Source organism: Mercenaria mercenaria, chromosome 2 (genome assembly GCF_021730395.1).
Source record: "Mercenaria mercenaria strain notata chromosome 2, MADL_Memer_1, whole genome shotgun sequence".
Taxonomy (NCBI): domain Eukaryota; kingdom Metazoa; phylum Mollusca; class Bivalvia; order Venerida; family Veneridae; genus Mercenaria; species Mercenaria mercenaria.
Genome location: NC_069362.1, coordinates 97,653,108 through 97,667,960, shown reverse-complemented (window position 1 = coordinate 97,667,960; position 14,853 = coordinate 97,653,108). Strand labels below are relative to the sequence as shown.

The window sequence follows — 14,853 nt, the reverse complement described above, 5'->3', positions numbered from 1 at the left end:
TTAAGACTATTTGATGAATTCCTGAGCAAATCTAGTGAACAATTAGGGATTTCAAGTACAGAATGTTACCACTACATGTACAACGGTGCTAAATGCGTATGTCTTCTGGTTGAGGACTGGTTGGACACAAGAGACAATAAATTGAAGGTCCAGTAAAAAGCTAATGAAAGCGTTATATCTCATTTAGTTTGCATACTTGCAGCGGAAACCACTTTAGAATATATGCTTGGGACATACACAGTGATTGGGTATTATGACGCAGTGCTTAACATTAGAAACTTTAAAACAACACTAAATCTTTTGATCAAATAAAACCCTGGTTGTTTCTGATATTTCGGAAGCATTCGTGAATGCATATAGTATTGGTACAAAAGAAAATATTCTGAATATTTGAAATTAACAAATATTTACACTTGAAGCATAATAACCTTAAACAAATGTTTATCCTGAATGATTTCTATGTTGCATGTGCGCAGTTGTGATCCGCTATTACAGTACGTTGTATTATTGGCCTTTGACATATTTCATAAATACCTGTTTGAAGTAGAATTTACCGGAACCTCGAAATTACATAGAACAGTAGCTTTGACAAACAAACCATAAAGACAAATGCGTTTGTAAAATTGACAGACCTCTGTTACAAAGTGTCTGATTCATATACTGTTCTTTAGTTACATTTTTGCTGAATCATGGCACGGTATTCTGTATTTTTTATGTAAAAGTAAATTAACATTTGCTTTTCCGTAAACATGAATATTAATCTCTATTCTAACTAAACTAGTTAAGATTCATGTTGCTAGTAATCTAAAAAGTGAACAATTCCAGATTATTCTTATTGCCAAATAATTGCGTTTAACGCTTCATTATATGAAACTAGATATTCCGTTAATTCAATGAGAAATAACTTTGGTTAAATGCTATTTGGGTAGAACCTGAAACAGCGCCATGGATTGCCAAATAACAATCTTTCCATGAAGAATATGTTAATAAACTTGCTGCATTATGCTGTAAACAATCGTCGCATATCTGTAAATATAACTCTGACATACTGACAGTGTGAGTATAAAAGAGTTATAATTTTTCACTCATGTTGTAGAGCAAGAATATAGGTCTTTCATAATGTCATTAAAACTATTGAGCACGGATATGACTCCAGATTTACTGTCCATAACAGGATTTAAAAGATCCATATATAAACTTATATCGTTCATACTTTCACCTTCAAATACATTTAGAACGATACATAGTTTATATCCGGACCTTTTTAAATTTTAAATATATCTTAAATAATGTAAATGTTACGGCAGAAAAAGTATTTTCCTTTTTTGAAAATTGCAAGAAAAATATTTATTGCAATTAATAATGGCAATGTTGCTTTTATGTTAACTTAGATATAATACGTTCATAAACAAAGTCGAAAGAAAAAAGATTGTCTCTTAATTGTAAGAAATGCTAAAAATAAGAAGAGATTTACGACATGCAGTCATAGTAAGAAAACCATTGTTAATTCATTGACTAATAAACGACATTTTTCCTACTAATGACTAATATCATTTACAATGTTCTTTCCTTCAAGTCGCACCAATATATTACTAAAGAACCTCAACTATTACTCATTCATTTTTGGAGTCATCTGCTCCATTGTCTCCCTTGTAGTTTTAGCTCGTTTATTGTCTATCATTTACTATCACTTGGTCTATACAGCTATAAGATCGCCGGTTGTCCTTTCTGCAGATATCTGATGCTTTATTTACATGAACATTTGCCTATCGTGCCTTTGTGTTACAACTGCGGACGTCTCTATTTTATACATCAAAACGGTGTTTTAATACTGACCGTTTTGATTTGGTTTCCCACCGTGCTCCTTTATTTCTTTGTTTCTCCTGCGTCGTCTACATGTTTTCCCTTGTCTAAGTAATATAATGGTTGATATATGAAAATAAATAATGAACATACATCAAAATTTTAATGATAATTAAAACACTACCATGACTCTCAGTACTGTAATTTTAATATTGGACCGCTTTCAATGGGACTCAGTACTGTATTTTCCACGTGGAGTCCAATACTTGTTTAATATTTGACGTTTTATTTGATACTGGACTACACGGGGAAAACGATTAATATACACATCCAATTTACTCGTGTAGTCCAATATTTAGCAATAGCTGGATTTCCTAAAAAACTTTCCTTGAAAAATATTATTAAGGTTTCTAGTTTTAAGAATTGTATAAGAATTTGATCTCTCTCTGCATAAAAAAGTTTTATAAGAGCAATGACGATAGTTCTGCATTGTAGTAGGTTCCTGGATTTCGCGACGAGGGTGGACCTACTGGTCATACAGTCCCTAGTCCCCTATATTGAACGAAGTGGTTATCTACTGCTTGCATTAACTTTGGAAAGAAAAGATTAACTGTGGCACTATGGTAACCGTCAACTGACAAAAATCCAACGTAATAATTTGGTAGTGTTTGTTTTAAGTTTAATAACCTTTTTTTTTCAGTCACAAAAAGTTATAGTAATAATTAACGAAAGTTGAGTGGATACTTGCATCCTCATACATAGTCCATTTTTATGCCATGGTCCAAATTTATCCCTATATGGTAGAAAATCTAAACTAATGCTTTCACGGCATTCGTACACGTTTCTGAATGTTTATGTTAATGCCTGCAAATTGTATTTTTGTTTTTACTATTGCGACGAATATTTAGCTTTAACTATAAGAGTTATGTACCGTTATGTTCAGATTATGTTATACTCAGATAAACAAAATAACATTCAATGTACCTTCAAACAAAGTGGCAAATGCGAAACACATAGGTGAGCACAAGGTGAGCTTTTGTGCCCTCTCGATGTCCGTCGTGCATCGTGTGTCAATAATTTCTAAAATAATATTCTTCAAAACCACTGGGCAGATTTACACCAAACTTCACAAGAATGATCCTTGTATGCCCCCCTTTCAAAATTGCCCAAAGAATTAAAATCCATGCAGAAATTTGGTTAAGAAATCTTTAAAAATCTTCTTGTCAGAAACTGTTAGCCGGATTTCAAAAATATTTGTAGAAATGATCTCTAGCTGAAATTGCCTAAGCGTTCTGTTTCGGTGAAATACATGACCGCCAGAGGGCGGGGCTTATTTTCCCTATATGGCTTTATTGTAAATTTCAAAAATCATCTTCAAAACCACTGGATTTACACTAAACTTAACAGAAATGATCCTTGGGTGGCCCCCTATCGAAATTGCAAAAAAATTAAAATCCATGCAGAACTCTGGTTGCCATGGCAACCGAAATGAAAACAATATTGTCCAAAACTACAGTAGCTAGGGCTTTGATATTTGGCATCATCTAATGGTCCTCTATCAAGTTAGTTCAAATTAGCTCCATAGGGTCAAATATGGCCTCGCCACGGAGGTCACATTGTTTATAAAGACTTATATAGGGGAAAAAAAATGAAAATCTTTATGACCAAAACCACAGGGCCTAGGGCTTTGATATTTGGTGTGTAGCATCATCAAATAGTCCTCTACCATGTTTTTTAAATTATCCCCCTAGGGTCAAATATGGCCCCGCCCCAGGGGTCACATGGTTAATATAAACTTATATGGGGAAAAACTTTGAAAATCTTCTTGTCCAAAACCGCTGGGCCTAGGGCTTTGATATTTGGTATGTAGCATCATCCATTAGTTCTTTACCAATCTGTTCAAATTATCCCCCTAGGATCAAATATTGCCCCGCCCAGGCCCGGGTCACATGATTTATATAGACTTGTTTAGGAAAAAACTTTAAAAATCTTCTTGTCTGAAACCACAAGACCTAGGCCTTTGATATTTGGTATGTAGCATTGCCTTATAGTCCTCTACCAAGATTATTCAATTTATTACCCTGGGGTGAAAAGAGGCCCTACCCTGGGAGTCAATAGTTTTACATAGACTTATATAGGAAAAACTTTAAAAATCTTCTTGTCTGAAACTGGAAGGCCTAGGCTTTTGATATTTGGTATGTAGCCTTGCCTAGTGGTCCTCTACCAAGATTATTCAAATTATGCCCCATAATTGAAAAGAGGCCCCACCCAGGGTGCCCAAAGTTTTACATAGACTTATATAGGCAATTTTTTTTAAAAAAATCTTCTTGTCTAAAAGTTCAAGGCGTAGGCATTTGCTATTTGGTATGTATCATTGCCTAGTTGATTTCTAACAAGATTGTTCGAATTATGCTCCTGGGGTGAAAAGAGGCCCCGCCCAAGGGGTCACATGTTATATGAGTTATATAGGAAAAAATACTTCAAAAATTATCAGATCATATTTTCTAGACTGTTTAATTATAATTACATGATGATCCCAAGTGGTAAGGGGTCACCTGACTGCGACCTTGACCTACCGACCTACTTTCTTGTTTTTTAAGATACAGCCTTGAAATTTGGATGACATGTACAGCTTTGTACACCGATCTTTAAACTGACTTTCAGCGACCATGAATGTGACCTACTGACCTACTGTTTTGTTTTTTAAGCTACAGCTTTGAAATTTGAACGACATCTACAGTTTTGCATACCGATCTTAAAACTAACTTTCAGTGACCATGAATGTGACCTACTGACCTACTTTTTGTTTTTTTTAAATAAAGCCTTGAAATTTGGGTGACATGTACAGTTTTGCACACTGATCTTAAAACTGACTTTCAGTGACCATGAATGTGACCTACTGACCTACTTTCTTAATATTTTAGCATCAATTTGACATTTGATACATGTAGCTCATATTACTCAGGTGAGCGATCCAGGGTCATTATGACTCTCTTGTCTATAGAAAATTTCTAACTACACCATTCATTTAATAAATTAAATGACTATTCTAGGTCCTCCGAACATATTTTATCCACACAAGTTGTTGTAATACCCTAAATTTCCCGTCGAAAACTTTGCGATATCAATATTGAAAAACGAACACTCTTTTTATTTGTCAGTGCATTTAAATTGATGTGGGCCTGCATGCCCTAGCAAACCTATTTAAAGCCTTTAATGCCCGAAACAGAACAGAAGCATTTGCTCACATTGTTTCAGACTGCCTATTTGAATAAAAAAAACTGCAAATAAGGTGCCCCAGTTTTTTAAACACATGTACTTACATGAACATTAGTTTTGTCACGAATTTTTGGAATTTTGTACGCGTATATTCTATTTTATTTTATGCTTTTGGATATAAGTGAAAAATATATTTGATAAATTCAAAGTGAAAAATATCAAACATATTCTAACAGTACTCCAGTTGGGACTACTATAAATATATTTCCCCTTGGATGGCTCAGACACTGTCACTCATTGTGATAATAAATTCATTAAGAGAAGTTTCTGGTGTACACATCAAATTCAGATTGAAATAAAGTTTTCCTTAGTTTTTAGCTTCCGCCTCGCTATGCGCCGTGTATGAACAGAAACAAATTTAGTATGGTTTTGAATTACCAGTAGCTGTATCCGTACAAATAGTGAAAGGGTCTATTCTGAAGGTCTTCTTGTATCAAATGTGAAGATTTTCGGGCATATTCATGTACAGCCTAACAAAAACTATTAAACGGAGGACAAAATTAATTATCTTAAATGAGAGGCTGTTTGAAACAAAATTAATTTTAAAAGATGTAAACCTTAATTTGCGAACTTATGTATTTTAGTAAAACGTAATGTAGCTGGATTTTGTTTTTATTAAGGTAGCAATGCACGTTTGATAAACCGGATGTAATGCAGCGGACAACGTAGAGTAAAGCCTGGACTCGGTATACGGAAATGAAACTCGTTTTATGAATTAATGGCAACCCTTGCAATTATTATGGCTAACAAATACATAAGATAAATAACGTTATATGGAATCACGGAAGTCCATATAACTTTACTTATCTTATGTATTAATTGCAAAATATGTAATCTAAGACTTGTGACTTGATTAAGACCCTGAGCCGAAATGTTGTCGCAAAGGGTGAAAGTTAAAGCTAATAAAATATTCATTCCATAGTCGTAACGAATATAGATGTCGTGATAGATGTTACTCCCCTAAAGAAGTAGAATACGGATTATACAACCAGACAAATAAATACATCAATTATATTATTATCATCATTTGTATATCTACTATCTGAATTGATAGATACAATATATAAATTATTATTCCCACTTGCCTTGTCGAAGTAGTCCTGAATTTAAGTAAAAATCTCGAAAATCATTAAAGTCTTTTATGTTGCGTTTAAAGGTTATGTCATACGGTGACTTTTCCGCTATTAATGGTAGAAACACATAAGGTGCATATCATTGCATTATTTTACGCACAGTAAGGCACCTAGATAGAACCACCGACCTTCCAGAAGCTAGCTCGATGGTTTCCGCACATGAAAACATTTTAAATTTCAAGCAAGCCATCAAACCCACAACGGTGAGATGCAAGTAATCCGAAGTCACCAGCCACGGCTATCAAAACTTAAAGGCTAGTAAATGTCATAGGCAAACTATTGATGGTAATGATCCTGTGGGTAAATGTTAGGAGGCACTGACTGTTGTAAGAATAATCTTAATCTGTGAATATAACATACATGACTCTGTATAGATCAAAAGTTATATTTTAATGAAATGTTTCCCTTTTCCTCCACGAACATAGGTCAAATAACAGTATTGTGAGGGGGGGGGGGGGGGGGGGGGGGTGGTTGTATGCCAAATCCTGAATTATAAGATGATTACAACATTGAAAATATGGAGGTGGATTACTCTAGGTTTAAGTTGTTTTATGTCCAATTATCCTTGAAAAGAGATTTTTTTGAGTAGGAGTTTTTACTTAATTTAGCGTGCTAGACCCTTGTAGGAAGTGGTACCTCGGATGATTGTTTCGAAAGTAGAAGTCTAGTGAGCTTTTAGGATAAAGCTGTCTGTATATTCTTATCAATAAGAAGGAAACAAATATACACTCAAAAGGTGGCGCTCCCCTCCACCACCTCCTGCTCTTATGCCTATGTGCACAGTATAGGTTACTATTCCTACATTGATATAATGCAGTCAAAACTACAACTTACAGCTTTAATGCTTTCAATTAATCTTGCACTCTTCTTCAGCAGTGTTTCATATATCCTTAGGACTACCGGCACATACGTTTGTTTTTGACAACACAGAAAATGACGTCAGACGACCTTCGGCTTTTTCCGGAAGTAGAGAAAATGAAAGTAAACAGGCTAAACTTGAAAACGATAGTCGCATTTGCATTGGTCAATAGTCAGGGGTCACGCGCAGTGGTCATCCCGTCTAAATGTATGCGGATGGGCTTTTTTTTTGTAAATTCAAGGTAAATATACCTACAGTTTCATCAACATTGTCCATAACGAGGTTTTTCCGTGAATTCTCTTTAAATATAGAACAGTTTTGATATACAAGCACTCTAAAGAAAAGGCCCATATCTTTTCTTTATCGCACGAGTCAAGAGTTATAATGCTTTTATGCTTGTACTACCAGTGCGTCTGTGTTATATTTGCAGACATGTTATATTTACGGTACCTATTTACAGCATAATACTGCCGCAATTTTGTTATCATAACTTTCAGAAATCTTCTATATAATAATAGCAATCCATGACTGTGTTTCAGGTACTACCCAAATAGCAGGGCAATATCAAATTTCATTTGTTCGGATGAGGTTGGTCTACTAAGTGAATAATGATTATATCCGTCCATCTCGGTCCATAAAGCATACTGGACCAGTCCATCATATTCAACATCATGTCGATACAGATGAAGCAACTAAATTTGGCTAAAATGTAAAAATGATAAAAAATAAACCAGAACCAGTAGATGACCCAGTCAATCAGTTCTAACCATGTAACGTACATTATAGATGAACTTGGTCTAGTTGGAGGTCTACTAAAATTTAGTCACAAAACAGCTGGGGCTTACCATTTGTTCTCCTTAAACTTTTCTTTGTCTGTCTGAGGCAGCAAGTTGAATATATTTATGGTGACATTTTCAAGGCTATAACATGGAGGAAATTAAGAGACAGCTATATAAGACAATATCAACGGCTGATTATTCGCAATTACGGTAAACTATTGCTTGACTGCCTGAGGAAACGAACTTTGTGTTTTTATATTGCTAGACTGACTGAGGCTGCGAGCTTTGTGTTTTTGTATTGTTCGACTGACTGAGGCAATGAACTTAGTATATTTAATGTGACAACATATTTAGGCAATCAACGATTTTACATTGCTCATCTGACTGAGGCTGCTAGCGTTAAATATTCAGTATAACAGCGATAATGGAATTTATCATTACTGTGTCTGGCACTTCTATAGTGACTGAAGTCGACATTGTTACCAAAGTGTTTATATTACTCGTCCAACTGATATGGTTGGTGGACTTATTTATAGTTTTTTACAATTTTGTTTCACTTGATTGGTTATGAAGGCAATGGTTATGTTAGGATTGCTCGACAAGCTCCACTTTACTGACCACAACGAGAACTCAAGTGCTTTGATATAGCTCGACTGTCTTAGGCAGCAAGCTTGTATGACATTATTCTAGGACAAACATACCATTTTAAATGCAATAGCTACGCTGGTATTTATCAGTATTATATTAAACCAGTGATCTGCCATTTGAATTAAGTAAATATTACCTTTTGTGTTTGTATACAATTCTTGTAATTGTTTTTGTAAAATCTTTGTAGACATACAAATTATACCACGGACAATTACTAATGTGTTACGATTTTCTGAACATTTGATTATTTTAGTATATATAAGACGTCTGTTTGAGGCAGCAATCATTCGAAGATGGCATTCTCATTTGCTTGGTCGACTGTCTGAGGTGGCGAATTATTTAACATAATGCATTTCAGTGATCTCTGCTACATTAAAGAAAGCAATCTTGTGTACTTTATAATAAGATCTTGTTTCAGCAAAACAGATTTTGAGCAGTGTTTTCTATACAGCATTTGTACAATTATTAACAATTGTTCAGAGCTTTGTAGCACCGGCCTCTTTGTATCTGGGCGGCATCACAGATCATTAGGTTTGCCTGGTCCTTTGTGGTGGTATTTTTCGCCCAGATATGTGAAAATATACATGTGTTATAGTATCTTCGGCAAAACAAATATAAATAAATACTTTTTTTCAGTCAACAGTTAGTTAACTGCTATATTTTACCATACATAGCCCAGTCTTGGATGTAAATAGATGCACATAAGTGTACTAGTATTTTATAGGTTGTTGAAATTATTTATGTTATTGTTGTACAATTTGGCAGATCAGGCCATTTAAAATTATGTTAATGTATGCATTTTGGTTACAGTCAATAAGAGAGTCCATTTGTTCCACGTGATACCGTTTATCCAGTTAGGTTACGGCATCTCCCTTCTCCGAAAAAATCCAAAGTGAAAAGCACGCTTCATTGTTCCATGATTATTTTCGCTAATATATCTGGGTGTAACTTACCATCTCCTCCCTGTCCGGTTCCTCTTTCAATTGGCAGATTTGTAACTCACTTATGGGCTTACTACAACATTTAAATTATGTCTAGTTGATCTGCATGTCTTAAAATGTTAAAGGCGGTACTTTTCGCACAGAGTTTCATCTTTTCTTTCAATTGTCATTTGTCATAACTCTCTTACTATTATATTTATTTTTATGCCCCCGAAGGGACGCATATAGTTTTTGAACCGTCTGTCGGTCTGTCAGTCTGTCTGTCAGTCTGTCGGTCTGTCAGTCTGTCCGCAATTTTCGTGTCCGGTCCATATCTTTGTCATCGATGAATGGATTTTCAAATAACTTGGCATGAATGTGTACCACAGTAAGAAGACGTGTCGCGCGCAAGACCCAGGTCCATAGCTCAAAGGTCAAGGTCACACTTAGACGTTAAAGGTCATTTTTCATGATAGTGCATTCGTGTCCGGTCCATATCTTTGTCATCCATGGATGGATTTTCAAATAACTTGGCATGAATGTGTACCACAGTAAGACGACGTGTCGCGCGCAAGACCCAGGTCCGTAGCTCAAAGGTCAAGGTCACACTTAGACGTTAAAGGTCATTTTTCATGATAGTGCATTCGTGTCCGGTCCATATCTTTGTCATCCATGGATGGATTTTCAAATAACTTGGCATGAATGTGTACCACAGTAAGACGACGTGTCACGCGCAAGACCCAGGTCCGTAGCTCAAAGGTCAAGGTCACACTTAGACGTTAAAGGTCATATTTCATGACAGTGCATTGATGGGCGTGTCCGGTCCATATCTTTGTCATTCATGCATGGATTTTAAAATTATTGGGCATGAATGTGCACCACAGTAAGACGACGTGTCGCGCGCAAGACTCAGGTCCGTAGGTCAAAGGTCCTAAACTCTAACATCGGCCATAACTATTCATTCAAAGTGCCATCGGGAGGCATGTGTCATCCTATGGAGACAGCTCTTGTTTTTACTTGGTTTACTTTGCTTGATATGTTAAGGCGAAATGTTTCGCCCAGATATGTTAAAAGACGGCATTTTTGGCCCAGATATGTGATATATATACATATATATATATATATATTTTTTTTTGTTGTGGTATTTTTGGCAGAATAAATATTGCCATTTTCAGCAAGGTTTCTTTTACTTTTATATTCTCCAATATATCGTCCGCATGGTAAGCGTTTGAACAGATGCACATAAAATGGAATCTTCCTCTAATATACTATATATATATAATGTTTGGTATAAAAACTGTATCGGCTTTTGCTGAACGAAATGTAGCACTGTTATCGTATATTGTCAACGAATCATAATTATGTGTATTAAAAAGAATTGCAAGGAAAAGAAAAACAAGAACTGTAAGAAATACTTGTAATTTAAAAAGGATTTTACATAAAAAAGACAATCTAATCATGGTGTCTTGTGTTGCACATTTCATTACCTCTCATGAACAGACTCAGTCAAACTGAGTCTGCTATTATTCTGCTTGGTTGCATTCTATGCTTCCAAAGGATCTTTTTACAGATTTTATTGTGTGTACATGTGTGCTGTACAGGGACAAACTCGTTTATACGTTCATGCGTGCGTGCGTGAGGGATGTAAAACCTACTACGTGGAGTGTTTTATATGAATACACACAAATGAACAAGGATACACCTCGAATCGGAGAAATTTCCAGTTAGTATTAAATGCGTCCCGTAATCCGTTATATGTAATTCTCAGTTTTATCCCTTTTCCCATACGCCGGTTATTATCACACCGACACTACACATAAATCTGATAATTTGCCAAAAAAACGGATGTGTTTTACTTTTTACTACAGTTCTCCATTGTCGTAAGACACCGTTTTACGTTGAATAGCCAGATTCTTGGAATTGCGACGATTACCTGCATGCATTTCTTTCAATAATATAATGAAAACGGAAATTGCATGACATGCCGAAAAACATTTTCATACGAAGATATAATCATTTTCCCTTTATTGGTAAGAATTACACATATGATAAACATATACATATAACATACTTTTTTGGAAACATAAAATACGAACTGGATAAAACCATTTGGTCCAAATGGGATAATCAAAATGCTACAAGAACATAATAATTCGTCCATCTTTAAGGCTGATTTATAATTACCTTCCGTAAAATGGTTACGTGAAAAAATGTTTATCATATAATCTCATCCTTAGACTTATTATCATGTACAAACAATTTATGAATGTTTTACCAATGTGTCTCTATCCAGTGTACGAAACGAGAAACCTTTGTGAATACTGTCGGCAGGTCAGGTAAAGCACATCCCTCCGTACTTCCAAATGATGTTATTCCCATGACTACATAAGCACTGTTCTCCATACAAACAAGTGGACCACCTGAGTCACCATAACAAGCATTTACTCCACCTTCCAGATTTCCAGCACAAACCATGCGTGTAGTGAAACGATTCTCATAGATAGATGAGCAAGTTTCGTCCGACTGAAGTGGTATCTCTGCACCTTGTAGAGTGGTTGGATATTGAGTGACTGAAATTCAATATAACACATCATGAATAACATGTTTTGTATGTATAAAAACTATCTGCTGAGCCGGCATACGGCTACGTACACTGTGCTATCTGCAGCTCAGTCTGACGTTGGAAGGCAGGTATGAAAAACTTCATGACATTTTTATAACTGCTCGATCACCATATTAAAGAGACGTGTACAAACTTTGCAACTTCATCTATGATGAAAATTTAGTTAGCTCAATTTACTTTACAAAAACAAAATTATTCTGCATGTCTGACAACTTGAAAGTAATAATTAGATATTTTCTCCATTTGTTGATACTGTTTATCTTCAGAAACACCAGTTAGATAAAAGATAAGAATTTAGAAACGTGGATATAACAGTACATGTAATAGTGACAAGAAAGATTATGCTAATTCCCCTCCTTTACCGGTAGGTAGAAATGCACCGCGTACTCCATCGGATGGATTTACATTTTTCATTTTGCCAGAGCGTGTAGCCATACTAAAGACTTTAATGGGAGTAATCAATACATCACTTAAATATAAACGCCTTCAGTAGCGATACGGTTATCATACCATGCGTAAACATTTTACTGAATTTCACCATCGTCAATGACACTTCTGTGACCAGAAATATCATAACCCGACTTTTTGGAGCAAATTATTTACAGTCTTCCGGGTCATGAAATCTTCCTTATGTATTCGGTAAAATTCGGTTTTGCTAATGTCATGATCCGACTCCTTTAAGACAACCCGCATGTTTGGATTTCAGCTGGAAGTTACGCTTTTCTCGTTTATTTTGTCTAACTGAACATGTAATGTAGTTCTTAAAGCACCATGAGGCTGAACTGCTTTGATTTTGTTTTCGGAGCTGATTCTTCACTCTATCAACTCTTGCTGTTCTACCTTCTGCCAGTTATAGGGAACAGAAAGAACAGAAAGAGACTGTTTTATCAAATTAAATCATTCTAGATAGCCACTATAAGACTATATGTTAAGTCGCGAACATGTGACAAACTGTCCGATCAATAATCTGAATACAAAAAAGAAAACCATCATAATTTAACAGGGTCACATACTTGTCATAGATCTTGCTTTATTCTGATAGTATATCCCCTTTTGTACACAGTGGAACACCATCTTTGAACGGTCAGTGGCAAAAATACGTCTGAGGTTAACTGGTAAAGCGTACACAAAGTCTCACATTGTGTACCCTCCTGTGTTCAAAAGCTACATGAAAGTGTCAGTAAAAGCCCCGCTAGGAAAATTCCTTATACAAAAGATACCACATGTAAATATGATAAACAAGCATTTTGAAACGGAACACCGCAAATGTAAAAAACAGACACAAAAGACAACAAAAAAATAATCAAATACCTGAACGCAGTCAGAAATGTGACTGGAAAGCGCCGAGACACCTTTTTATTGTTTTTCTGTATTTGCTAAATAATCTTACTGAATAAAATACCTTTTTTTAATACATTAGAGTATCTACTAGCACCCCATCCGGATACATAACATTTGTGTCCTTGCTTATATTCTGTTGAGGTCGTTGGAAGACAAGCTGGCTGAACATGATCGTTGAAGTCAATACCTTCATTACCGTCTGTTTTGATCTTCACTAATGCAATGTCATAATCACCTGTTTCTGTATAAGTAAAATGGTTGCTTGTTTTCCAGATATTTTTCCATTCTATTGATTTAAATAGGTATCTGCTCATACTGTCTCTGCCAAATTGATTTTCATATGGGAAAGCGACAATAACTGTATGTCAAATATTAAAAGGTTGACCATAAATCATTAAAATGTACTTGACCATGATATATATTGATCATGATATATATAGAACTTTGTTACTCTGATTTATATATTCTGTAGTATATTCTAACTAAATATTCATTGTGTAAACATAATAACAAACAATACTAGACTAAACATCGTTCTAAACGTCTCTCAACTCAGTAGCAGGAACTAACTTTGAATCAGTCTTACGTAAAAAAAATATATAATTAGCAAAATGTTAGTGGCAAAAGTATCTCTGCAAATGGATTCTTAAGATCACTATGTAGGTTTTATTATATGTAAGATATTTGGGAAGTTTGATTCAGATTCGGCAAAAAATAAAAATGTCAAAAAAAAATGGCTGACAAAATTTCAAACGAAATATATAGTTTTTAAATGTACAGGAACTCGTTATTGCTACAATGCAATTAAGAATGATGGAAAAAATGACCCAACACCAAACGGAAGATAACCAAGCCTCGTTGTATTCCTCTGACAAATGTCTTCAGAATCAAGTAGCGCATTATTTTATGGATTTATTTCGAGCGCATTACCAACTTTTAGTAACATCTCGAAACCGATAAAGCGGGACAGATCTACCTATCATAAAAATCAATAAAACCAATAATCCAATATCATCGCTACCGGACGGATTCGTTGATTGCCGTACTAATTGTTGTTGTTGTATTAACACGGAGGAAAAATCGATAATTAACATCTTTGATCATTATCTGATGCATTTACGGCGGGCGGTTTGCTAAACGATATATTTGAATTGAATGAAGTTTTGATAATTATTAAAGTGAAAATCGGAACAAGTCGAAAATTTATATAATACTTTATTAATTGTCAAATAAAAGTAATATTTATGAATATGTTATCTAAAATATTTAGAAATCGTTACATTTTATACATCGAACACATAGATTTACTTTCTTTTTAATACGTGAAACATCATGCTAACGTATATCTATGTACAGAAAAGAAATATTTACGCACAAGAAACTGTCTGTAAATAAAATAAATATTCAAGAATATGAATACGTTATCTAAAATATTTAGAAAGCGTATATACATCCTCTATACGCGCTT

General features: G+C 34.9%; 2 protein-coding genes across 4 annotated transcripts in view; one reads left to right on the top strand and one right to left on the bottom strand.

Annotated features, from left to right (window-relative positions):
• LOC123564663 (zinc finger protein OZF-like) overlaps positions 1-14,853 on the top strand; it is a 229,379-nt gene that overhangs the window by 123,630 nt on the left and 90,896 nt on the right. The window lies entirely within an intron of this gene.
• Positions 11,432-14,853, bottom strand: part of LOC123564652 (neurotrypsin-like) — a 36,575-nt gene continuing 33,153 nt past the window's right edge. The window contains exons 11-12 of the mRNA XM_045358389.2: positions 13,447-13,626; positions 11,432-11,991 (exon numbers count right to left, since the gene is read on the bottom strand). Of these exons, the coding sequence (XP_045214324.2) occupies positions 11,693-11,991; positions 13,447-13,626 (479 nt within the window). The 3' untranslated portion in view covers positions 11,432-11,692. The remainder of the gene's footprint in view (positions 11,992-13,446; positions 13,627-14,853) is intronic.